General features: G+C 31.7%; 5 protein-coding genes across 6 annotated transcripts in view; 2 read left to right on the top strand and 3 right to left on the bottom strand.

Annotated features, from left to right (window-relative positions):
• The window catches only part of LOC119836064 (endocuticle structural glycoprotein SgAbd-1), a 34,050-nt gene extending 23,444 nt beyond the window's left edge, over positions 1-10,606 (top strand). Inside the window, exons 5-6 of the mRNA XM_038361278.1 lie at positions 9,653-9,880; positions 10,367-10,606. Of these exons, the coding sequence (XP_038217206.1) occupies positions 9,653-9,880; positions 10,367-10,474 (336 nt within the window). The 3' untranslated portion in view covers positions 10,475-10,606. The remainder of the gene's footprint in view (positions 1-9,652; positions 9,881-10,366) is intronic.
• Positions 1,415-3,481, bottom strand: LOC119836063 (zinc finger protein 184-like). Its single transcript, XM_038361277.1, has one exon. It carries the CDS (start codon positions 3,091-3,093, stop codon positions 1,687-1,689), a length of 1,407 nt encoding a protein of 468 aa, XP_038217205.1. The 5' UTR covers positions 3,094-3,481; the 3' UTR covers positions 1,415-1,686.
• A 1,346-nt stretch (positions 10,607-11,952) lies between the features above and the next one.
• LOC119836019 (zinc finger protein Xfin-like) lies at positions 11,953-13,514 on the bottom strand. Its single transcript, XM_038361184.1, has 2 exons — positions 13,164-13,514; positions 11,953-12,802 (listed from the first exon to the last, which is right to left on the bottom strand). Exons 1-2 carry the CDS (start codon positions 13,347-13,349, stop codon positions 11,963-11,965), a joined length of 1,026 nt encoding a protein of 341 aa, XP_038217112.1. The 5' UTR covers positions 13,350-13,514; the 3' UTR covers positions 11,953-11,962.
• A 2,716-nt stretch (positions 13,515-16,230) lies between these two features.
• Positions 16,231-22,495, bottom strand: LOC119836020 (zinc finger protein 184-like). 2 transcript variants are annotated; one of them, XM_038361185.1, is made up of 4 exons: positions 22,360-22,495; positions 21,807-22,121; positions 20,383-21,132; positions 16,231-18,297 (listed from the first exon to the last, which is right to left on the bottom strand). In XM_038361185.1, exons 2-4 carry the CDS (start codon positions 22,095-22,097, stop codon positions 16,993-16,995), a joined length of 2,346 nt encoding a protein of 781 aa, XP_038217113.1. In that variant the 5' UTR covers positions 22,098-22,121; positions 22,360-22,495; the 3' UTR covers positions 16,231-16,992. The 2 variants fall into 2 exon arrangements, with proteins under 2 accessions (XP_038217113.1, XP_038217114.1); XM_038361186.1 differs by lacking the exons at positions 16,231-18,297; positions 22,360-22,495 and adding an exon at positions 18,548-20,116 and having other exon boundaries at positions 21,807-22,298.
• Positions 22,496-23,484: 989 nt separating this feature from the next.
• The window catches only part of LOC119835980 (thyroid receptor-interacting protein 11-like), a 45,654-nt gene continuing 43,223 nt past the window's right edge, over positions 23,485-25,915 (top strand). The window contains exon 1 of the mRNA XM_038361114.1: positions 23,485-23,789. Within this exon, the coding sequence (XP_038217042.1) occupies positions 23,619-23,789 (171 nt within the window). The 5' untranslated portion in view covers positions 23,485-23,618. The remainder of the gene's footprint in view (positions 23,790-25,915) is intronic.

The following is a 25,915-nucleotide window of genomic DNA, read 5'->3' as shown; positions in this document are numbered from 1 at the left end:
ATATGTTATTCCAGTTATCCAGCTGTCTACGTACCAAATTTCATTGCAATTGGTTCAGTAGTTTTTACGTGAAAGAGTAACAAACATCCATACATCCATACAAACTTTCGCATTTATAATATTAATAGGATATGTAAAGAACTGTCCCACAATCCCACACAAAACCTATCAAGATATCTTATACCCAATCTTTATATAATAGCAATGTACTAAATCTCCGCCCGCGGCTTCGCTCGCGGATGCAAAGAGGATTCCCATAGGAATAAGATGTTGCACAGCCGTTGAAAGCAGTCCATGTCTATCTCTAGCCTATTAACTATCTTTAAATACAATAATTATACCATAAAACACCTAAATGAACGACAAACAAAAGAACACACGTTCGCATATATAATATCAGTAAGGATATATATTCTAACTACTTAAAATTATAAATTAAATAACGTACAATTGCAAAACAAATTTATTTCCAAACATACGATATAATCATACGAATAACATATCATACAAATCAATATTGGCACATGTGAAGTGCAGACAAACCAGGCCACCTAACTGTAACACTGAAAAGATCTAATATATTGTAAACTTACTACATCTTATTATCACGATAAATACATACAATAATTTAATAGACTCGGTTTACATGTAACCTTCTTAATATTAGTTTAATAAGTTTCAAATCCATTAGTGCTAAATTCGATTGTCATCTGTATAATTATATTCTACAAAAAAGTCAACGACGTCCCTGTGAGTGTGAGTTAACAGTCCAGATTCTAAAAAGGGACCAAATAACAACAATTTCCTATCAAATACAAACAGAATCACTTCAATCGGTTGAAAGCTCACGGACCGATCGAGTAACAAGAGAAAAATACATACGAATCGTTCTTCTTCGTTTTTGGGACGTCGGTTAAACATGGACAATTAAAACGTGTAAATACACCAATGTTACATAATACTAGATCTAAATTAAAGATTACGTATAACATCTTTGTAATATATTCATTTACAGTAAAGACTTAGAAATACAACAAATATATGTGTTTTATATATGCACGTCCTCATTTAGGATAAGGGCGGTTTTTCATTTAATTGATTTTTTTTTTTGTTTATTTGTTTTCAAATAATATTAAACAACCATTTCAAAAATATGTTCTAATTGCTGGAGTTTTGATATTTTATTGTATGAATAGATTTTTACCAAATGCAATAGACTTACATAATTATACTAATTATATTCAATAAAATATAGACCCGTTTATAGTCGTATACTTTTATATTCCTTTATCTCCTAAATATAATATAAGAATATCAAAATAAAACTATATAATTAAAAAGAAATCTACATAAGCGTATTCGAAATCACAATAGAGCATAGGTATAGAATAAATTTTATCCACAGATTAAAATCTCACTACTAAAAATATGTAATTATTAATTTTGCGAAATTCGTAATTCGTACTATAGTACCGTGTTGTATCAGGGCGCATCAGTAGGTAATAAAATATTTGAAACATAATAATTAACAATATAATGCACAAAATCAAGCAACTAAGAAGACACAAATATATCGATAGTAGAAATAGAAAAATATGCCTTCATAAAGACGTCAACATCCCTACTGATTCGTCACAACATAGAGCAATACACCAAGCTCACTTACTTCCAATAGAAATTCCTCATTTATTCGTGTCGCCTTGTATGCAGAGTCAGATGATCGGATCTTGAGAATTTTCTCTCACATTTATCGCACCTGAACGGTTTAGAACCAGTGTGCTTACGGTAATGCCTCCTTAACTCATCAGGTCTTATGAATCTCCATGCGCAACCTTCCCAAGAGCATTTATAGGGCTTTTCACCCGTGTGCGATCGCTTGTGTGATTTCAGATGAGATACTTTAGTATATATTTTATTGCATGTTGGGAATTCACAGTGATGTCGTCGGCGGGGTTTACGCCGTACCTCTGGCTCCGGCAGATAAATTTGCGGCCGAATCGGTGTGTTATCCATTGGAGGATTTACTTTCTCAGTGCTTATTGCTTTTTGAGTCCGATTGACTATCACGCTCGTCGGACTAGCTTTGGTGATATTACTTGATCTATTTGTTCCACTATTAGCTGTTGATTCTTCTCTTTGATTTATGTTGTTTACTTCCTTGCTTCTCTCTACTATAACACTCGGTTGTACTATGCGCTCGACAATGACACTTGGTTGGTCAACGCGTTCTACAATGACATTGGGTCGTTCTATGCATACAGCTATGTTAGCAGGCTGTGCAGTTTCCTCTACAATATAGTGATACTGTTCTATTGAATCTGTTTGCACATTTTGCTCAACCAATTCGCATTGGATAGTACCATCGACTATTATTTCATTGATTGGCTCGATTGTTTCAACGTTAATTTCATCTTTTTCGGCACAATTATTTAATATTATAGCCTGTTTACTGCCATCAACAATTATCTCATTTGATTGATCGATTATAATATCAGGCTGTTCAACCATCTCAATTATATAATCATTCGATTGTTCAATTTGATCAAAGTATACTATATCAGTAGATGGATCGATTCCATCGATAATTATACCATTTGATAGATCAGCTTCCTCAATAATAACATTATTTGATTGTTCGATTCCCTCCATTATAACGTCAGTCGGTTGTGTTTCGTCAATAATAACATTATTTATTTCATCGATACCCTGAATAACTACATTATCTAATTGATCGGTTTCAACGAAGACATTGTTCGTATCATCAATCTGCTCGATGACATGAATCGGTTGGAAGATCGGCTCGATGTAGTACCTAGGTTGTTCGACTACTCTTAGAGTTACAAAGCCAACAGGTATAGATGCAACCGGTATTGACGTTTCTGCAGGAGTTTCAGGCGCGCTATTATGATTGCAGTCTGGTTCGCTCAGGTACTTCTGCATTTCATAGCACGTTTGCTCGTAGTAATCTTTGAGGGTGCGCGACTGGTAATAGCCGGTTTCGGCGACATCTTTCAGCTCGCGGAAAAGGTTTTCGTTTGGGAGGACGTCCATTTTGTTTACATTGTCGGGGATGATGCTCGGCGGGAGCGTCATGCCGCGACGCGCGTGCGTACTACACTGAATTAATGTAGTTATAGTTAGGGTTGTTTAAGTGCTATGTGCAAGGATTTAATGCAAGCTCGTGTATTGCGTTTCAAATATATTACGCTGGTAGATAGGATTTTACGCTCGAGATGACTTTGTATTGTTCTTTTATGAGCTGTTTACACGTTTTATCTAAACAAGTCGATGGGATTTTTTATTAGTTCGCTGATTTTTATATACTTAGTTTATCATACTAGCTTGCCGTCTGCCCAGGGAAATGAGATGTTTTACAGCGGTAAAAAGAAGCCTATGTCACCCTCTAGCACTCTAGTCTGCTAAAAATATCCAGGCAGGAAAATCCTACTGTATAATCGCTCCGTTGTGCCGTAAAAGAAAGACAAACACACAACACACTTTTGTGTTATAATATTGTTTATATACATATTTGTATCACATTAAAGGGCACTGTATTATCGATTTATATTAGTTCCAGTTTGTACAGATCAATAATTGTTTAAATACAATGTTTTTCTATTTGGATTCTTATTTAATCTTTCATCAGAAGTAGTTATATCATAAAGGGTTAACCAATTTATGAGTACAAATAAAAGTATCTAGTGAATTAATGAGTTTTATCGATTCGATAAGAAATTGCTACTTTTTTATGACTGATAAATGATAATACAATATTTTATAATGATTTTATTTTCTAGTTTTATGAATCATCGATATAATGATCTGGACTCTTCCTTGGCTTGGGTGGATAATATTTTTTCTTTGTTTTTTCTGAAAAAAAAAACAATTTAGGCCCTCAATAAGAAGAAACACAACGGTATCAACAAAACATAATTTATGATTCTTCTATATTATTATTTATTACTTAGGTTAGATTATTTATCAGAAATTTACCCAGAGAAGGTTGTTCCGTGTTTGGTTCTTGCGGATTTTCCTCTAAAGAAAAAAAAAATCAATATTAGTTAATATAATAAAGTTTATATTCATTTAATTTATAGTATCTTTAGTTGTCTTGCACACAAAAACTAATTAAAAGGAACCAAATTGGTCAGAATATTAACAGATGAATGAATAACGAGTGATATCGCGGGGCTGGTTTTGTAAGGAAATAAGGGTATAATATACAATAACATAGAGGATGACCGTATCCCTTTTCTCACCCTTCACAGTCCATTCCTTTTTTCCAGCCGTCGATGTTTTCTTTATCTTTTACTCCTTAAAAGCGGGCAATGCATCCAGCGGCCCTACGTCTGTGATCATGGGCGGTGGTAATAGCTACCATCAGGCGACCACCAGCTCAGTTGGCCGCTTTTACAAAGAACAAATAGAATGAATTATCTGTGTTACAATTAAATAATAGATACTGAAATGCCTAGTGACGGAATAACTAAAAAAACGTTGATTTTCACAATAAAGAATAAATCGAAAAAAACGGTTATTTTTTCGTTCCTATTTCTAAAATATGAAGTACCTTCGTTTTGTGGTGTTGGATCATCTTGGTGGAATTCACTTTCACCTGTACCAAACATACTAATTAATCTTTTCTTAAATATTTATTTAAAACACATATAATACATACGACCATTATTATATCCCAATTATTAATGATAGATCTATATTTATAATAAAAACGTTACTTTAAATAAATAAAAGAAATAAAATCTAAGCTTATTAATTCATATAGCATATTACATACAACGCTAGTCGCGTGATTCGCCCCGATATCGCTATACATATATACTCCATAAGCTAATACAATATTTAACGGTGCGTTTCTGATAAAAGCGCGTTCAAACAAATATACCCTTCAGGAATATATTATTAGCGTAGATTTTTTACAATTGTTTATTGATTATAAATAATAGCCGCCTTTTAACATCTAATGAGCAATTTACTAACGCGTGGGTATACGCGTACCACGGACGAATCCGGTGCGGATCACTAGTATTTCAAAGTTCTTTTATTTCCTTTATAATTAATTTATATTTTTGTATAATTATTATTTCCTTTATAATTAATTTTATTAGCTCCATTAACAGCTAATAAAATTTCGGTCATACAGAATCATCACACTAAGACTGTCACGAAACAAAATAAATTTTTATAATCTAATGTTAAACAAACTACACACCTGAACTGCCTTTTACATTTTCCTTTCCAGAGTTTTTCTTGTTGTTTAATTCTGGAAAATCAGAAATTAGAAACAAAACAAATATTTTATTAAATGTATGTATGCATTGTGTTTTTTCTATAAAAATTGGATTACTTTTACTTGAATAAAATGTTTATAAGCATAGAATATTTAAAAAGAACTAAGTTATAAGATGTCTCAATACTGTACCTTCATTGGTATCTAAAACACAATCAATCAATTCAATCGGATAAATAAATAACAAATTTTCAATTTAAAAGCTAATTAAAGGATTTTTTTAATCCACTTACCTGGTTTATAATCCTGGTCCACTGCAAATAGGAAACAAACGTCAAATATTGTATTTTTCAAAGATAAATTAGTAAAACGCTTGAAAAAGAATATTATGCTTTCTAATATGGAAGTTTCGAACAGAAAACTGTGTTTTTTATTTACATCTTTTCACAGCGCATGTGAATGATTTTATAATATGATTTTTGTATCTGGAGATAGATAGATAGTTATATTGGCTAGTTTTATTGTCAGTAAAACATGTAATTGTCAGGGGAATTTCTTCGACCTCGTGGGAAAATGAAATATGAGAGGTGACGGCGAGGTTAGGCGTTGCCACTGTTCGGCAAATCACGCGCGTTCGAATCCGCCTTGTGACGAAACTTTTTTGTCTTTAAACATTTCTCCACAAATCTTTATTTATTTATTGATTTACTTATGTTTTGTTTAATAACAATATAGGTATTATATAGTAAATAACCTACATTTAATAGGTTGCTTGGTTGTACATCTCGTTGAGTATAACGTAGACTCCATTTTGCTTTTTGATAATGATAATTTCATGGGCCTCCATGGCTTATTTCGAACTGAAAAAATATAAACATGGTTTTTATGAGGAATGAACATTTTTTCTAAAAATTGGTAAGCAAAAAGTGATGTATATAAAAAAGTAACATACGTGGATGCTGACCCCCTGCAATACGTGCTCAAATAAATTGCATCGAAATAAGTCCATCCGTTTCTTAACGAATGGATAAACTGTTTTAGATATTATAAACACACGACACACCTTAAAAAGCATCCAGATTTTGGATTTAAGACTCTTTTCGAATTGAATCGTTAACTTTATATAAACGTAGTAATATTTAAATATTAAAATTATTTTTACTTATTCATGAGAACAGATTCTGACGATTCCCACAGGGTCAAAAAATGGGCACCTTATAAGAAACTCTTTATTAGTTAATAAAGCATTAAAAACCTACAATTCTTTCTTGCTTCTCCGTAATTCCACTCACCGTTCTCAAAGCCTGTAAATAATAATAGTTAATTTTTTTTATATAAGTCAGTTATTTAATAAAATCGTCCAAAATTCTAACAAAACACTTACTCGATAGTCGCTCTCCATACTCTAAAAATAATAAACTGTTATAACTAATCATAAAAAATATAAATAATGTAATATATTATGAAACAAAATAAAAAATGTGTACCCATATTTAACATCTTAACTCTGTTATCTGTGAATAGGTAAAAAGAACATATAATCATATCATTTAATGGGAAATACCAATAGTTATCCTATATTCTACTAATATTATAAATCCTATTCCTACTTATATTATAAATGCGAAAGTTTATAAGGATATGTGTATGTTTGTTGCTCTTTCACGCAAAAACTACTGAACCGATTGCAGTGAAGTTTGGTACGTAGATAGCTGGACAACTGAAATAACATATACGTAACTTTTAATCCCGATATTCCGGGATACGGACTTACGCAGGTGAAACCGCGGGGCGCAGCTAGTTTACTATAAAGTATAAACCATTGCAATATCGAGTTCGACGATTGATTTGCCCTAAAAATATTTATTACTAGTTGTGCCGCGCGGATTCACCTGCAGAATTCTTGAAAAGACGAATTCTTTATGTATTTATTTTAACACTGTATTGTGCTTCCAACAACGTTTCATTAGATCATATGTTAAATATTTAAATAATCCATTATTTAAAATTTCTCATTTATAAAGCATTTGAATACTATAGAATTGAAAACTAAATTTAGGTTTTCGCGTGAAGTAGTTAACATACATATATGCATCCATCCCCAAAACTTCGCATTTTTATCGATATTAGTAGTAGTATTCCTTGTCCTAGCCACTAGCTAGCCACTTGCCCCGGCTTCGTCCGGTTTATAAAATATTTACTTGAAAGAGCAGCGAAAGAATCATTTTAATTTTTTTTATGTCACAGTCGGCAATGTAGCTGGTGGGACGCCTGATGGTAAGCGCTACCACCGCCCAAGAACATTTGTAAGGCATAAGATCAATTGCAGACCTTACGCCTCTACAAATGGATTTCCGAATTTAAATTGGGAAAGGATTAAGAAAGGATTGATGAGAGGAATAAAGGAAGGACTGGGAAGGGTAAGGAAAAGGATATGGGCCTCCGACTCCCCTATCACCGTACGAAGCACAATAGCAAGCTATTCTTTCACGCAAGTTTTCTTTGAGGGTGTGGTACTTGACTGGTGCCGAATGGCCCAATTCGTGCCGAAGCGTGCTCGACTACCACATATAAATTATTTAATTATTCAAAGATTTAAATAAGTTGAGTACCTATTAAGCTCATTTCAATTGCAATAAGATTTATTTGTTCATTTTATTATAGTAGCTAATATAATAGAAACTAAGACATTTACGTTACCATATTCCGGATCTGTAAACAAAAGGATAGTAACATTTTTATTTTTGGATGAGTCCCAAGGTGTCTATTGCATAGACAGATATCATTCAACCTTTACATTTAAAAAAAAGTAGCTAACGAAGACGAAAAAAGACGTAATTAATTATCGAAATGGTTAATTTCGATAATACTTGTTTAAAAGAATACTTCTCTAAATATGTTATTTATGAACTAAAAATAAATGTCTTTCTATTTACCTAAATGATTATTCATATCAACATAGTGTGGCAGCCATGTTGTTATCTGAAAAACATCAATTTATGTGTTTTATTTGCCTATACAAACATCTCTCTCTCTTTCGATAGAGGTCTTTCGTTACAATCAATATTTTTTAAACCCAATACAGCAGCAACCTTACATATTAAAACCTGTACTATGATGTATTGCTATATTATTTGGTAAAAAAGTTTGATTATAAAGTGTACACCATATCTCTTAAAATAATCTACCCGGTTCAGAGAATACATTTTTAAATGACCATCATTCCAAACAGAACTTTCCATTAATTTGCATCAAAATTTATTATTCGAAAACAAACAATAAAAATTCATCTCAGTAAGAATCGAAACTACGAAAATATACTTCCGGATTCGTCTTATAAAAATTTATTAACTACAAATTTAAAGATGCAATGATATTACTCACTTACAATCAAACACAACACACGTAAAGTCATTTTATAACGTTATTTATTTACAAAATAATAAAATAACATTGCATCTCGCGAAATTGTGAAACGAGCGCGATATAAATTTATATTTCACTATAACATTATATTTTATTGAACGTTGCTATAATAAAAAGCAAATGAACATTTTAACAATACGACGATAAAATTTATTTAGTAAAGTGAAAATCCGCGTCCCTTATGGGTTATGGGAATAAAATTGAACAACTTGTATGACCTGGCTACACACGGTTTAAAAATGAATAAAGGTTAGGTATTTAGGTGATGACAGACGGGCAAACTAATTTACATAATTCAGAACGATATATGATGTAAATTTGTAACTAATTTATCACAATCAAATATTTATTCATCACAAACTAAGTTTTTATAAGAAGGTTTTTCAATAAAGAAAACTTGGGCCAATTTCCTTATTCCGTCTATTTATCATGCGTGCGGGCATCTAGGGTGAGGTGATGCATCTGGTTTGCCTTACAGTAATAAATTTATCCGTATGTAATAGATAAACACAAGAAAATAATGTCTATATACCGTTTGTATTTATGTTTATTGTTATAGTGTTTTCATTACAGATAATAGATACTGGATTTTTTTCTTTATTTTTTCGTCAATACTCAAATACATGGCGCGGCAAGATTTATTAAAGCGCCATCTATAGTTTTAACTTTGTTCTATTTCAACACGAATTAAAAACGAAACTGAACTCGAACGTGCTTTTAAATAAGCTTCACCTCTATGTTAGGATGTATGTAAATAACTTCTTAAAACTCGATTTTTACCGCTTAGAAGGAAAAATTTAATTATACTTTGTATACTTATCAAGGATCGGTGACAATACAATAATTTAATGATTATTGTCCTGATAAGGATCGTCAAGATTAAATAATTTCCTTACGTAAGTATACTCTGGACAGGAGTTAGACAGTCCAGATAATTCTATCATTAAAGCGTTGTTAAAACTATGTTTATAATTCCAGCATCACGAACACCACGACCACCATGACCACCATGACCACCATCACCACCACGAGCCTGGCATGCCGTTCGACTTCGCGTACACAGTGAATGAAGACGACAACAACTACAGCCACAACGCGATCTCTGATGGTGACATCACCCGCGGCGAGTACCGCGTCGCGTTGCCTGATGGCCGCACGCAGATTGTCAAGTATACCGCTGATTGGAAGAATGGTTTCAATGCTGAGGTAATTGCCTCTTTTTTTCCTTTTTTTTCTTTAAGACCGGTTGACAGAGTCCTCCGTTTGGCCAGGAAGGGCTATTATAGACAAAAAGAAGACTATACTATTACTGCACGTCAGCTGTCAGAGATTCGCACAGGACATGCCGATCGGAAAGCTAATTATGCGATTTAAAGTGCTAGTAAGCTAGAATTAAATTAATATTTTTTATCTCGATAGTATCGAGATTCAATTCAATCGCCTCAGATTTCTTAATATTTTTTTTTTCTTTTTTTTAGATTTAGAGATAGACTTCAATTACTATTCCTAGGCTACTTAAAACTTAACTCAATTCTAAAATAAGCAAAAAATATATACATGGGTATTGTTTTTTGTATCAAAGTTTGTATATATGTGACATGTCAACCGATTTAGCTATAATTTTGATCTTGTAACAGGTACATATTTGTGGACTATTGTAAATGTAGTCGTCTATTCTTCTGCTTATTTCAGGTATCTTATGAAGGAGAAGCGAGGTATCCCGACCAACCTACAGGATTTGCTAATGGCAACCACCGAGCATACGCACCACCAAGCCAAGGCGGCGGTTACCATTATTAAATAAATCCACCGATAAATTGTGATACGTTGAAAACATCCATGCTGTAAATAGGAATCCATATTTTACAATAATTTTATTGTTTACTAGCAGTATACGTGTAAAAAATGTGTATATCCCATAAATAAACCTCATTGAAACGTATCATTGTTCACGTGACAACTGACAGCGCGGGAAAAATTAGCGGGAAAATATCCTACAGATTGTTTCCTAGCATTGACTATGCCTTTCAATAAAATAATCGTTTTGTAATTGAGCTTTTAGCTTGATTGAGAAAAATGAAAAAATACAAAACTGCTATATTCAACTCGATAATTTTACAGAATATATTTATTTTATATCTAGAGAATTTTCGAGCAATCATAAAATTTCAAAATATAAATAAAAAATAAAGAAGCAATGTCCGAACGATTTTAATGAACGATATGATATATTACTCTAAGTTACCAAACAAGTTATTAGATACTTATAAGAAATAGCAATAGGTAATTAAAGTAAATTAGATATCCAGTCTCTCCAAATTTATTATCCCAAAAAGCTTTCATTATATTTGTATCAATAATATGTTTATTTCAAGTACATATGCTTAATTTAATCACTGTCAAATAATAGAAAAGAAATATGTAACTAGACAGACTAGTCGCAATTTTTTTTTTCTGTTGTAATAGAATAAAAATGCTATATAGAAGTTCGAAAAGTTATGCTTCTAAAATTCATATTTCATTTCCATTGCAATCAAAGTGACTTATTAATGACTCAATCTAAAATACTCAAGTTCACTGCCTTGTATAATTTATGGATATCCATATGATATTATGTAAACCTATTTAATGTACTTACTTATTTTTGTATAAGAGTTTGCAAATAAATATATTTTTTATAGAATATAGTGTTTCTTTTTAACAAGCATTTACGGTTTTACCTGTATTTTTGCATGTATCTGACTCCTATAGATTAACCTGATTAGAATCCAGGATTAAATAATTTCCTTAAGGTGTTGACTCATGACAAAGTACATATTTGATTACTTTGAATCTTATCTCAATGAGTTTAGAATTCTTTTTTATTTATTTCGATGCCACTATGCTGCTGCATCAGGTGAAGTACTGATGGATATGGCATGGAGTGTCATACAATTTCATTCCGCAAAAATAGTTTGCAGGTCAATTTGTGTTAAAGAATTATAATTACTAAACTGGTTGAAATAAGGTTGAACTCGTGCAGTGGTCATTTCAATGAAACAGGAGGAAGATAAATAAGACAAATTTAACATGATTTATTAATAAAATAGTGATTATTTCATGTTACTAGTTTAAAACTAAGGTATTTTGTAGTACAGAATCGCTGCAAGATTAAAAGGAAAAGTTCTGTTAATCTTTTTATACTTAAATCAATCATCTTTTATATCTTTTTTTTAGTTTCTTTCTTTCTGGACATACTTGAATAAATAAAAACCAATCTTCACTGTACACTACACCACACCTATATAATTATTGATGCAATTCTGATACAGTTTTATTGCACGTACTATTTTGAATTGATTCCACATTTAAATCCATTTGCTTATGCACTAACTTCATGTGCCTTCTCATATCTTTTTTAAATACAAACCTCTTACCACAGACAACACAGAACTCTTTCTTCTCACCATGTTTTTGTTTCATATGATTATTTACTCTACTAAGATTTACAAATCTATGGTTACAAACGTAACATTCATATGTTTTATCATTTAAATGTAGTTTTAAATGATCTTTCAAACTTTTGCTATGATAAAAACTATCTCCACATATCTCACAAATAATATCTTTTGTTTGTCTGTGTGTTTTAATATGTTCGGCTAGGGCACTTTTAGTGTAAAAACTTTTCTCACAAGTGCTGCATTTGTGTGGTCGTTTTTGATAATGTTTATTATTTTTATGGCCCTCTAATGTTGTTTTACATTTAGTTTTATAGTCACAAATATCACAACTATAAGTCTTTCTTTGCCTATGCTTGTGTAGCCGCATGTGAGATTTTAATTGATTTTTCTGTATATATTTATAACATTTAGGGCAACTTGCTCCTTCTTCTATTTCATTTGATTCATTAAAATCTTGAATATTGTCAATATTTACAGGACCTTCACTACATTTAACTTTAAAGTTGTTTTTCAATTCAGTCTCAATATATAATTTCTGATTGGGTATAGGCCTGAATAATAATTGTTCATTAATCTTATTTATTAGAAGAGTCAGATATTTTTCCACATATTCCTTTTTTCTTATTGTAATGTAAGTACTTATAAGCATATCTATGCAAGGATTACAAGCTTGTGTGAGTATCATATTCTGAAATAAACATTTTAATTAAAAAATAAATCTGGTAGCGATAGTATCTACACTCAACAATTTTCGAACTTCTTACAAAAAAAAGTGTTTTTGCGATTCACACACAATAGAAGTGAATCTTCAGTAAATCAACAAAAGAATGACATGAATATAATACATAACATGGGTAGGATAATTACAAAGTTTATTTGTTTAATAAAGAGGAGAGACCGATAACATAAAATAGTATGTACATTTCTGTCTCATTCTATGCCGGCTTCATTCTACACATTTATGTATTTGTGTCTAATAATAAATAGAAAATTAATTATGATAGGTGGAAGTAAAAGTACAATAATGTTAGAATAACAGTTAGACTCACTTGCAGGGGAAAAATGTAATCTGTTAAAGCTTTTAAACTCAATGTGGTAGCAAACCATCCACAATCAATATGAACATATTCACAAATATTCATAATTTTTTCGTGTTTTTTGAAACACATAAAACATGTTAACTTTGATATTTTTGTATCGATTAACAAATAAATAAGTTCCTGTAGGTTTTTCATTTTCGACTATTTTATTATACAATTTTTTACGCCAACCAGTACATTTTAAATCTGGAACATGAACAGTGTATGTTTTGTATTCTATGTTATTAGTTCTCCATTTCTTTATCAAAGTTCAAATAATTATTTGATTTAATTTTATAAAAGTCATTTAATTATAATAGTAAATACTTTGCTAGGTAGTTTCGAAAAAGTTTGAAAGAATTAAAAAACAAATTCAATTCCACTTGCTGTCACGTTGGAAACATTATACACGTTCAGAAACAAAGTAAAAGTTAACTATAAAATACCGATATCAATCAAATCGCAGATATACCCATGATATATAATACATATAACAAAAAAAGACAAACACCATACATAAAGATACACAACATAGAGATGAGTAGTGTTAATTAAGACGAATATTAAGTAATGTGAGAATTAAAGTCAACACAGACTAAAAATAAAAAAAAAACATGTTATAATTTTAGTTTATCAATCGCAATTAAATTTGTTAGATCTTCAATCAAAGGAATATTTAAAATTGACAAAAGGATGTTCATGTTTTTGAGTCTAGGGATATCTGGTGGAAGGGAATGATACAGGGAAATGATTAGGACAGTTAAGAAAGATTTGGTTTAATGTACCTTCATCTATGCCATATTCACACAAGGTGCTATTCCTTACCGGAATCTTTGCCAAATGAACAGGAATACAGGAGTGATCTAGTCTCATCCGACAAATTAGGAGCGGAATAGGTTAGATGCTAAAGAGGCAACTTTGGGAGTCGGAACATATTAAAGAGTTATTCAAGACATGAGACAGAATATATGAAACAGCTTCTAAAATAGCTAAGGACTCTCCAGTATAAGAAGATGTTAAATGGCATTTGCGGCATAGCATTAAAGAAAATATTGGTACCCAGTCTGCGATGCCCACATTATCCACATCAGATACCTTGAAAGCATCCGTAAAAACGGTTGACCATCCCTGGAACTCTTCAGCTATGTTCTATTGAAGATTTCATTAGCACCAGATTGTTTCCTCATACCAAGATAATGAATATTAGGGCAAAAAACATTTGCTTGAAAGAGAGTGTAAAAAGTGGATTACAGGTAATTTGGAAAGCGGGAGAAGGTTTAAAAAATAGGAAAGAGAATTTAATAAAGGATGGGAGCTGTTATGCCCAACTAAATTACGTAGGGAATGAAGCTTAGAAATAAGTGGGTGATTAGAGATTTGTATAATTTTACATAAGAATCTGTCACAAAGGTATTGCTTTCTTATTTTGAGGGGAGGATCCCCACCTACAACATGCGCAGACATTTTGCTTGAACTTTATCCCAGCTTGTATTACAGGATTTATTGCATGATTGTAATAAAAATTATCCATGTTCAAAATGACTTCGAACTATGGCCTCATAAAAAAGTTTTAGGCAAAAATTAGGGATGAGCACCCCACCTGACCCCGGGCAAAGCACGTAGAACATTAACACATTTTTCGCACTTCCTTACTACATTTTTCGAATGAATTACGCCTGTCAATTTTAATTAGTTCAGGCTTTTTCTGATGCAAGCTCCTGGCATTCCATTGAATCAAATTCATTGGAGCCATTGTTTACTTGAACTTTATCAAAGATTTTAGTTAGAACAAATCGCACGTTAGGCGATAATTCAGTGTCATTATACATTCTCAGAATGTCGTATAAAAAAAAGGCAAGAAACTACATAATACATTGGAGTCGTTGTTAAACGAAGGGGATGGAGAAGGAGAAGGATATAGAGATAAAGAGAGAAAGAAGGGGAAGGTGGGATAGCTCCGGATAAGGCTAATTGATTCACTCACTTCACACTGATCACCAAAGTGATCTTTCGCACACTTGAAACATCGTGGGTTCGATCTACATTGATTCTTTACGTGGCCAAATCTGCAGCTCTTTAAACACTGGATTATTGACAGTTTATAGAGCTATACATTTAATGATGATTTGAAAAGAAAGATCCTATCAAGAAGCATCTGGTCTTGAATAGTAAGGACTAAGGGGTTGGTGGGAATCCATTCAGTACTCTCTGAGGTGCGGTGTTTTCTATTTAACCTACGAGCCTTTAAGATATAACCAAAGTCCGTAGGTATTTCCAAATTAGCAACAAATTCATCCATAGAAATGTCAGTTGGAACACCTCTCACTATGCCCATCCGGGAACAATTATATACAGGGACGATTGCGTTCATATGGTGCCTAGCTAATAATGGACCAATAAACACACTGGCATCCTCACCGTTTAATTACTCAATAGAGACCCTATTCCTACCAATTTTTTTAATGCTACCCCTACAAATATTTTTGATGCTGTTTGAAATAAGGAGTAAGAGTCTTAAAGTGTCCAGACTAACATACTGAAAATCTTTTGGTCTGATGGCGATCTAAAGCCTTTTTTCACAGTCGGCAATGGAGCTGGTGGGACGCCTGATGGTAAGCGCTACCACCGCCCATGACCATGAATTTTGAGAGGCATACGGTCCATTGAGGACCTTACGCCTCTACGAATGGATTGCCGACTTTTTGGGAAGGGATTTAGAAAGGATTGGCGAGAGGAATAAAGGAAAGGACTGGGAAGGGTAAGGAAAAGGATATGGGCCTCCGGCTCCCCCGCTCACCGAACGAAACACAGCAGTATGCTGTTTCACGCCGGTCTTCTGTGGGTGTGTGGTACTTCCCCGGTGCGAGCTGGCCCAATTCGTGCCGAAGCGTGCTCGATTACCACATCCTAAATGTATTTCAGGATATATAATGCTAATTTAACAGCGAAACATACCTCCAAAGCTCCTCAAACTCTCTCCCTTTAGTATCTATCAATTATCTTAACATGGTGTACAAAGATAAACAATAAAACATGGATATTACAAATAATTTTATTTCTATATTTCATACGTCGCTGCGCAGAGCACACAACTATAATATACCTACAAATCTATATAATTTTAAACAAAAATAAAAATATATCAAAATTAGGCCTTATTATAATTAATGAAATCATGTTAATACAACTAATTTTATACCAATATATCTTCAATTAGAATATTGAATACAAATTATTTTTCCAAAAATAATTTTGGTATATTGTGTGCTTTTTTATTTTTTAATATAGTTCATATTTACTCTTCTATATTAAATTAACATTATGCATATAATGTGACTATAAATAATTGTAAATTTATTGCATTCCCTTTTTCACTCAAGGCATCATAATACAATATATAAATATTTATGAATCACTTTGAATCATGAACCAAATATTATATAAATGATAATTTAAGATATATATCAGGCAATAATAAGTTGTGCATATATTTTAATCATTTTATGAGTGTTATATAAGCCACTGAATGGTATATGAAATCATTCATGACAAATTACCAGGTTATAAACATTTTCTACATTTAAGAATTCATGTTATTTTTAATAATATAAAATTTGGATGTTACATGATGTTTTAAAATTACAACTACTCATCTTTGTGTCTATAGGGATATGAAGTACTATAATGAAGACCTAAATTTCAGGCCTATTATATCTATCTTTAGCAGTCTAAGACCAATGCTGAATTAAAGATAACATCCACTTTATAAAAACTCAAACTTTGGTTATATTAGCGAATGCTACATACAACTATGCGCCACTTTAATATGATTTTTCAAATCTGTATTACTATCTACTACCGTTCGGCACAACCTACAGCAAAATCGACCCCCATGGTACATTTTCATATGACGTTTCATACTTGACTCTGAATAAAATGATTTCGAACAAACTGGACAATAATGTGGCTTTATATTAATGTGCTTCCGTAAATGCACAACCAAATTCTTTCTACATTTAAAAACTCTACTGCAAAAATTGCATTCTTCCTTAGAAAACATAGTATGTAACCGTTTATGACAATTTAAATTATACTCAGTGTAAAATTGTTTCTCGCACATGTCACAATTGTATGGTTTCATCAATAAATGAACTTTATTCACATGCAGTGAGAGATCATTTTCGTTTATACACGCCTTCTCGCAAAAGCTGCAAGTTAAGGTTTCTTCCCGGTTACTCTTTTTGAATTTCATTATGTGTCTTTGCATGTGCCTATCATGGTGTACTTGCGTCTTGAAAAACTTGTCACAAAGCAGACATTGTGTATCGTGATGCCGTTTGATATGTTTATTTAATTTTACTGCATCTATATAATTACGACCACATACATCACACTCGCCAAACACCTCTGTTTTAATCAAATGAACCACTTTAACATGTTCAAACAAATGAAATTTAGATTTAAATGTTCTTGTACAATATTTACACTTTACTGTTTCAAATCTATGCTTTAAAATGTGTTTATTCAAAAAATAATCTGACACGAAATGCTTATGACAAAGTGGGCATGTGAAGAGGCAATTTTTCTTGCTTTTTGTTCGCTTCCTGAAAGTGAGAAACTCACTGCAAACATCATCCAAATATTCACAGTCCATGTAAGATTGATAACCATTAACTGCATTTCTTTTAGCATATGTTTTAGTTGCATTCTTAGCAGGATTCTCAAATTCAATTTCATCTGGGGAACTTATCATTTCACTTAACACAGAATCACTGTCATCTTCCTCCTTCATGAGATGCTCACTTTTTATAGATTCACTGTCTGAAACCCTAAATTCATCTTCCAAAACATCTACTTTCATGTCCTCATCTTTAATTAGGTCTATGTCTTCATACTCAAAACTAGGGAGAATGGCATCTTGGCCTATTTCGATAATAATATTTTTGTCTTCTTCAACATTATCTAAATCACCTAAGATTAAGCTTATACAAGTATTTAGTCTATTTCTTATATTTTTAACTGATAGCAAAAATATGTATGTTGTAGTCAATTTACTAAGGCAATGTTTGCAAATTTTGGTTCCAGTGTAGGAAGCTAATGTAATCTGCAACAAAAAAATAAAATCGTTTAAATAAAAAATTTAAAAAGCGGTAGTCAAGTGAATGTTCATCATTTAGGAATAAATGATATATAGAGCCATATGTTTAAAATGTAATACATGTTTGTGCACATCCTACTATCCTATCCTACTAATATTATAAATGTGAAAGTTTGTAAGGATGTGTGTGTTTGTTACTCTTTCACACAAATCTACTTAACCGATTGCAATGAAATTTGGTATGTAGACAGCTGGACTTCTGGAATAACATATAGGCAACTTACAACAAACTTTTTATCCCGATATTCCTACGGCATACGGAGTTACGCGGGTGAAACCGCGGGGCGCAGATAGTTGCTAATATTTCAAAGTTCACTTGTCACAGTATTTAGACAAAATATTTTAAATAACTAAATTTTATTAAGTTGTAAAACTCTTAGTGCAACTTCTAATGTTAAATTAATGTTAATATATAAATATTGTAATAACACACTTTAAATACTAAAATAATGAAGTACTAAAATTAATGTACATATTAAATTTTTAGTTTTTATTTTCGTAGTGCAGCCAATCTTCTTAATGGCCTTTTACGTTTATCATTTCTCCCCACACCAATTTTAAACGCGAATGATTCAGTAGTAACACTTTTATGAATGTCTATGTCATTAATATCTTCAACTATGGTAATATCTTCATTGACAGTTTCTTTTGGAGTATTTACAAAAACAATGTTCTCATTGTCCTCTTCAAAATCCATAAATTCTACAGTTGGAACACAATTCGATTCTATTATTTCAACCTCCATAAGAGTATCATTATTATTTTCAATGATAAATTTATTGCAATTTACTTGAATATCTTTTTCAACTGTTTGTAAATTGTCAACTATGTTTGCATCTTCTACATTATTGTCCGAGTTTACTGTGTCATTATTTTCATATGATTTATTCTTGAGTACTGTGAGAAAGTCTGAGTTAGTGTTTGTTAGAGAATTGAATGTTATTTTTAAGTTCTCATTTGTTGTATATGTTTCATCACAACAAATACATGTTTCTCTATTTAAATTCTCTGACAAACATATTTCACATTGCCATTTAGATAATTTTTTATTAACTTCTTTATTTTTGTCATCTATAACGCATGTTTGGGTATCTACCAGTGTATTTGGGATGTTCTTACAAAAATTGCAATAACCAACTTCTTGAAACATATAACAAATGTTGCAGTTTTTCTCCATATTTTTATTATCATAGGTTATTTTGGGATCCTCTTGAGTATTGTGTGATAAATCATTTTCACTGCATAATTCTTTACATGAAACACAATTTGCTTTCTTGAAAATCCAACAAATTTTACATTTAGCCCAAATATTATCATCGCTTTCAGTTAATTTTGGATTTTTTTTCTTCTCCATGCCATTTTCTTCAGACATTGAAGAATTTGTTTGTATTTGTTTCATTTCAATTCTATCTTCATTACAGTCTGAATTAGAATCTGCTGTTTCTTTATTATTATTGCCATTTACTTCAATATGTTCACTAATAATTTTATCTGGTTTATATTCTGTGATGCTTAACTTAGTCTCAGTACACTGTTCTTTGCATATTGCATCTTTACAATTCAAAGTCAAGATATTCATAACATCTGGTTCAGAAAACAAAAATCTCTTTACATCAGCAAAATTAATGTTGACAAATGCTTTAACATCTGTGTTATATTTCATTTTCTTTGCCGGAAAAATGTCTGATGTAGATTTTCGTTTCATTAGGCGCAAAAGCGAAACGTTTGTTGGTATCAATAATTCTTGATACTTGTATTTTTTATGCTAGAAAATTACACACTTCATCAAATTTATAAACAATAATTGTATCACTAAAGAGTATCTCTGATAAGTGCTAGATAATGAATATTTATGCAATAACTACCAAACATTATGACTTCAAAAGTATGTAATATTTAATGCCAGATTGCAGTATCATGCAAGTTGGTGTTGGTAATGTGAGATTTTAAATTGAACTTATAATAGGAACAAAACCAACAATTTACACATTTTTATATGAAATACTAAAATACTATTGGTAATTTACTTACATCTGGAAATACAGAAGACACCATGCTATATATACTTCTCTCTCCCGTCAAACCTGGATGACCACCATGAAAACTCATGGTTTCATTCAATCCTGTCAAATCTTCATTGTCGCTAAAGCATATGGAACACATATTTGATGTGTTTCGTTTTATCAAATTGTCCAAAGAATTCTTGAACTTATGCTTCTCTATGTGCCGCAGATGTTCATCTAATAATTTAATATGAATACCGCATTGCTGACAAGTGAATCCAATCTCAGGCTTTGCTATTTCGTCAAATCGACTATGAACAAGACGTTTATGCTTCTTTAGTTGGAAATACTTGACAAATGACTTGCCGCATAACTTACAATGGTACCACATTGTTTTTGGATGAGATTTCTCATGGTTGGCCAGGGAAAACTTATCCGGAAGAATCTTCCAGCATTTAGAACATTCTAGTTCATTTTCTTGCATAATTTCTAGCGGTATTGTATTTAAATTGACTATATTCATTATAGGTTCAGCATAATCTATGATATTTAAGTGCTCTGCATACAAAACATTGTAGTTTGGTTTTAATTTTCGTTTTCCTCTCTTTTTAACAGGTTCCAAGGGGTCAAGCTTATGGAACTTCTCATCTATATCTTCAAAATAATTACGCAATGCTCGTTCAGATTGTTCACACTGTTGTGTGAAGAGGTAGCAGGCTAAAGCCTTGTCTAGGCATTTTTTGCATATTTTATTAGGAAAATTGGGGTCATATGCAACCTGTAATGAGAAAATATGGTTTGAATAAAAGGGAAGAATCAATGAAGTACTAAATATAACAACATTTTATCTAACAACCATTAGCTCATAAATGTAAATATAGGCCAGAGACGTGAAAGACTTTAAGTACAAAATTTTGTATACAGTAGTCAGTGGTGTATTTACTTAAATCAGTTATCTTTGATGGAAGAAAGCAGTCTATTGTGTAGATACTTTGCTATTAATGTTTTGATTATGTACTGTTTTATTTACCAGCTGTTCACTCTGGTTTGATCGAGGGAGGATCAATCGAACATATCATTCAGTGCAGCTTTCTAATGGTGAAAGAATTTTTGAAATCGAAAAATGTGAAAGAGGAAACATACAAAATATGTTTCCTCTTAATAATATTAGTATAGATATATTGATATAGATATATAGGAGTGGTCTGCCCAGACTTTGCCCATGGTGAAATAATTTTATAACTTTTTTTTTTTATATAAAAGCCCTTCACATGTTAAGTATATAGAGATTTACATAGTTTTATTTTATACACTATCATTTATATCATTTAACGAAATGTATGGATATGGAATTGCTCCACTGTTGATCCATAAATTATACACATAACTTGTTTGAAATTACTGTATTCATTAATTTATTGCCATCATATTTAATGTAATTTAAAGTTTTACCTTGAATGGGTGGAAGCTAGCGATTATATCCTTTACAGTGACCTCGTATAACCCACTTTTTCCCGCTAATACTAACACTTCGTCCAATTCATTTAAATCGCTAGTTTTATTTAAACAATATCTGCAAACCCGCAACCTTAACGTTCCATTCAGGAGAAACCGTATTGCGTCTTTTGTTGTTAAAGGTTCATCAGAGTTTTCAAGTACAGGTAAACCTTCAGAATTTTGCCGAAGCTTTGTAGATCGCGAATAGGTCTTTAACTCTCTTACGGTTTTTGTTTGAAATTCCATATTGTGATCATACTTCGCATCCACCTATCATAAAAAATGCAACATTATAATGTGAATAAAATATATTTTATGGACAATAGTAATTACATCTGTTGGTAGGTAGAAACGCTTAAAATTTTGCCTCCACTTTAGAAAACGTCATTGCGGTAACGCAAATGTCAACGCTGACGGACGCCATTTTCAATATCCAACAGATAAACGCATAGAATAATATCATATTTTTGGGTGTACTACCAATTAAATTTGTTTTTAAAGATTTTACCTTTTTTATTTTGTACACAAAACTCGAAATATACCACAATATGAATAATAAAAAAGTAAATTGATACTTTAACTATCCTAAAATAATTTTTCCGTCGGTAGAAACCTCCCAAGCTCCAGTGAAAAGTGGAAACGTCAGATTACTATACTCCATCTGTCAAATATAATTAATAAATGCACAGACAACTCAAGAAGTTTCCATGAACAATAAAGATAAACAATTATTTTATGAAACAACTATAGATCATTGCCGATCTTACATACACAAGAATACCACAAGTGTATATACCTGTAGTATAAGACGGGTAGTCTTTAAACTTTAATTTACATTTATTCGCATTCCATGTATGCTACACAGTCTATTAATTTTTGGTAATAAGTAATTTTGTTCAAAATATGCTTACGATATATTTATATACATATTAGCTAGACGTAAACTAAAGTAACACAACAATTAACATGGCTATATAGGAACTTCACGACTAGTAACGTTGATTACGAATGCTTGACGTTTGACAAAATGCCTACAGCAAGTATACATTGAACCATCATATCTTGTAATATTTTGTTGTATCTACGCTTATGTTGATTAAAATCTCTTCTTACTATCAATTTAAATTGAAACTTAAAAGAAAAAAAAGATGAAGGCTACTTAACACTTACAAAAGAAGAAAACATCGTATATTCCGTATTCGTGCCTTTGTGTAGTAAAGTGTTACATTACGTTAGTTGGTTTTACAGAATATCGAGTACAATCCCTATGCAAAATTCTTTGAATTTGCCATTTTAAGATTCTCAAGTAGGTGACGTATGATTTTGCAATGTTTTCGCAACACCCAAAGTGTTTCACCCGCGTTAGTCTGTATTTCGTAGGAATAACAGGATAAAACGTTGACTATGTGTTGTTCGTGTTATCCAGCTATCTACGTACCAAATTTCATTGCAATCGGTTCAGTAGTTTTTGAAAGAGTAACAAACAATATGATTAAGAATATGACGATTATTATAATAAATAAAATTGGTGAAGGTCTCAGTTTCAAATTTTAAGCAGGTAGTTAGCATTATATTGAAATGAAGTCCATAATACGTCAATGTCAAAGATTGATTGTCAAAATTTTATCAGAAATTGTTTTGCCAACTGGTCATCATATTGTCAATTGCTAAATAATGCAATTTATTTATTGTTTACATCGATCTATCCACAAAATATCAACGACATAGACTTGTATGTGATATGTGATTCAAATACCGGTTGAAATTATGTCGTGGCTTAACTTAAATCAAAGTTTAAGTAGTTTAAAAGGGCAGATCACAAATTTCGCTTCAGAAGTGTTAACTGAAGGCGTAGCAGTAAATAATGATGAGGAACCTTCTCGAACTGATACTTTGACGAAGGAACTCGAAGAAAAATGCCAAAATCAAGAGCTAGAGGTAAGTTTTATTGATATAAATGCTGTAAGACATTGCGTAGGATCTGATTGGCATTTGTGGTCTGGTGTTGACAGTTTTCAATGAAGGTTATGTTTTCGTAATTATTTTTCTACCAACTAACATATTTTTACTGGTGTTTCTCAGCTTAGACGGTAATATAAGCCTATTTATGTAGAAAAAGTATACATATGTTGAGTAGCATGGAATGATAACTTTATTTCACTGAGAAATCAAAATTATCTATGTTTAATTTCCTTAAATATACCCAATTAAGATAACAGATCAATGATATATATTTGAAGATAAGGTGATATTACTATAAGTGTTTCTAATTAGTAAACTTATTTTAACTTATAATCAGCACTTGGTATTCTAAACATATGAGTGAGGAAAAGAAATTATGAGACAAATTAATATCTTGGGTTTTTTTTCTCATCAAATCAAATTTAAAGCATTACGTTTTAAGGCATATGGTTTTAGCTCATCCCTTTCTAAGGAATTAGATTTTTTTTGTTATTTACATTTGATACTCTATGATTCTAACACAAACATTTTTATTAAACTCAGATTATCACTTGTATATAGAATTACATATTTTACTAACAAGCCTATAAAATGTATTGATAAAAATTTTCATATTTTGTGTTATGATTTCCAACATGTGCCAATAATTTTGTGGGAGTTGATATGTCTCTGGTAACATGTAAGTTCTAATTAGTGTAATTCATCTAATTAATGTTTGCTATTGTTATAGCATGATGCTATATTACCAGTACCCTCTCCATATAATATATGAGGTTGTTTTTTTATGTCATAGCGAGCAACTGAGGTTGTGGTTCGCCTGATGGTAAGTGATTACCATTGCCCATAAACACTTGCAGAGATAGTCTGTGTATGCATTGACCGCCTTTAGGGGTAAAAGATTGACGACTTGAAAGAAAGAAAGGTAAGGGGAAGGGATGGGAGGGGAAAAGAAATGGGGCCTCCGCTTCCCGCACTCACCATACAAAACTAAGTAGCATACTATTTCACACCAGTCTTTTGCGAGATTGTGGTACTTTCCCAGTTCGAGCTCTCCCATTTTGTGCCAAAGCATGCTCAACTCCCACATTAACAGTTTTTGTTTTAATGCAACTAGTCAAATGAAGTAGTTATTAATTATAATGTTACTGCACATTGAAGCCTAGCAAGCAATTACACATTAAGTACAACAAGTATATAGATATTAAATTTTTAGTTTTATAGCATTGAAATACTTTATAAGAATGAGATGATATGAAAAATAAAAATTTATAATGAGGCTGAATTTGAACCCACATTTTTTTTGCCAAAACGTGGCAGCGCCTAGATTTTTGGTATCACAGGTAGCCGAGAGGCTGGTTTCAAATATACAGATATGTTTTGTTGTCCAAATTAAGATTCCATGTATCTACTTATAAGCTTATAATTCTTTAAGTAATTACTTTTAGTGTTTAGGGATAATAATAGTGCCGGATCTTTCATCCTATGTTTCGTTTTTGATTTGTGATAGATATTTGTGTGTTTATATTTGCTTCTATAAATCTTTACTACACTAACTACTAGAATGTGTAAATGCGAAAATGTGTTTGTTTGTTTGTTTATCTTTCAAGTCGCAATGGTGTGTGTCAATGACATTGTATGATATAAATTTTGTTTTGGACAGTGACATAAGCTTTTAACCACAGTGAAATTATATTACAGTTAAATTCCTAACGAAAAATAAATTATGGATGGATGTTTTAATCACTCCAATAAATTCCGATAGATGGCGCTATAATTACTAATTTCCCTTCCTATGAGCAAAGCCCTGGGCAAAAGCAATAATGAAAGAAATTTAATTATCAAATGTCTTAAGATTGCCCCCTATACAAAGTTAGAAATTTTACCTCTTTCAAATATAACTAGTATTCAAAAATAAGTATCATATATTTTAGTTTTTAACACACATATAATATACTAGCTGCGCCCCGCGGTTTCACCCGCGTAAATCCGTATCCCGAAGGGATATCGGGATAAAAAGTTATGTTATGTTATTTCAGTTGTCCAGCTGTCTACGTACCAAATTTCGTCGCAATCGGTTCAGTACTTTCTACGTGAAAGAGTAA

This window comes from Zerene cesonia, chromosome 22 (genome assembly GCF_012273895.1).
Source record: "Zerene cesonia ecotype Mississippi chromosome 22, Zerene_cesonia_1.1, whole genome shotgun sequence".
In the NCBI taxonomy this organism is placed as follows: Eukaryota; Metazoa; Arthropoda; class Insecta; order Lepidoptera; family Pieridae; genus Zerene; species Zerene cesonia.
This window is presented reverse-complemented; position numbering and strand designations above follow the sequence as displayed.

Coding starts and splice junctions, on each gene's coding strand:
- LOC119836063 (XM_038361277.1), bottom strand. CDS start 3,093: ATGACGCTCCCGCCGAGCATCATCCCCGACAATGTAAACAAAATGGAC.
- LOC119836019 (XM_038361184.1), bottom strand. CDS start 13,349: ATGAAAAACCTACAGGAACTTATTTATTTGTTAATCGATACAAAAATA. Junction 12,803..13,163: donor ATTACATTTTTCCCCTGCAA/GTGAGTCTAACT, acceptor TGTTTATTTCAG/AATATGATACTCACACAAGC.
- LOC119836020 (XM_038361185.1), bottom strand. CDS start 22,097: ATGGAATTTCAAACAAAAACCGTAAGAGAGTTAAAGACCTATTCGCGA. Junction 21,133..21,806: donor CTAGCTTCCACCCATTCAAG/GTAAAACTTTAA, acceptor TTCTCATTACAG/GTTGCATATGACCCCAATTT. Junction 18,298..20,382: donor TGTCTTCTGTATTTCCAGAT/GTAAGTAAATTA, acceptor TTTTTGTTGCAG/ATTACATTAGCTTCCTACAC.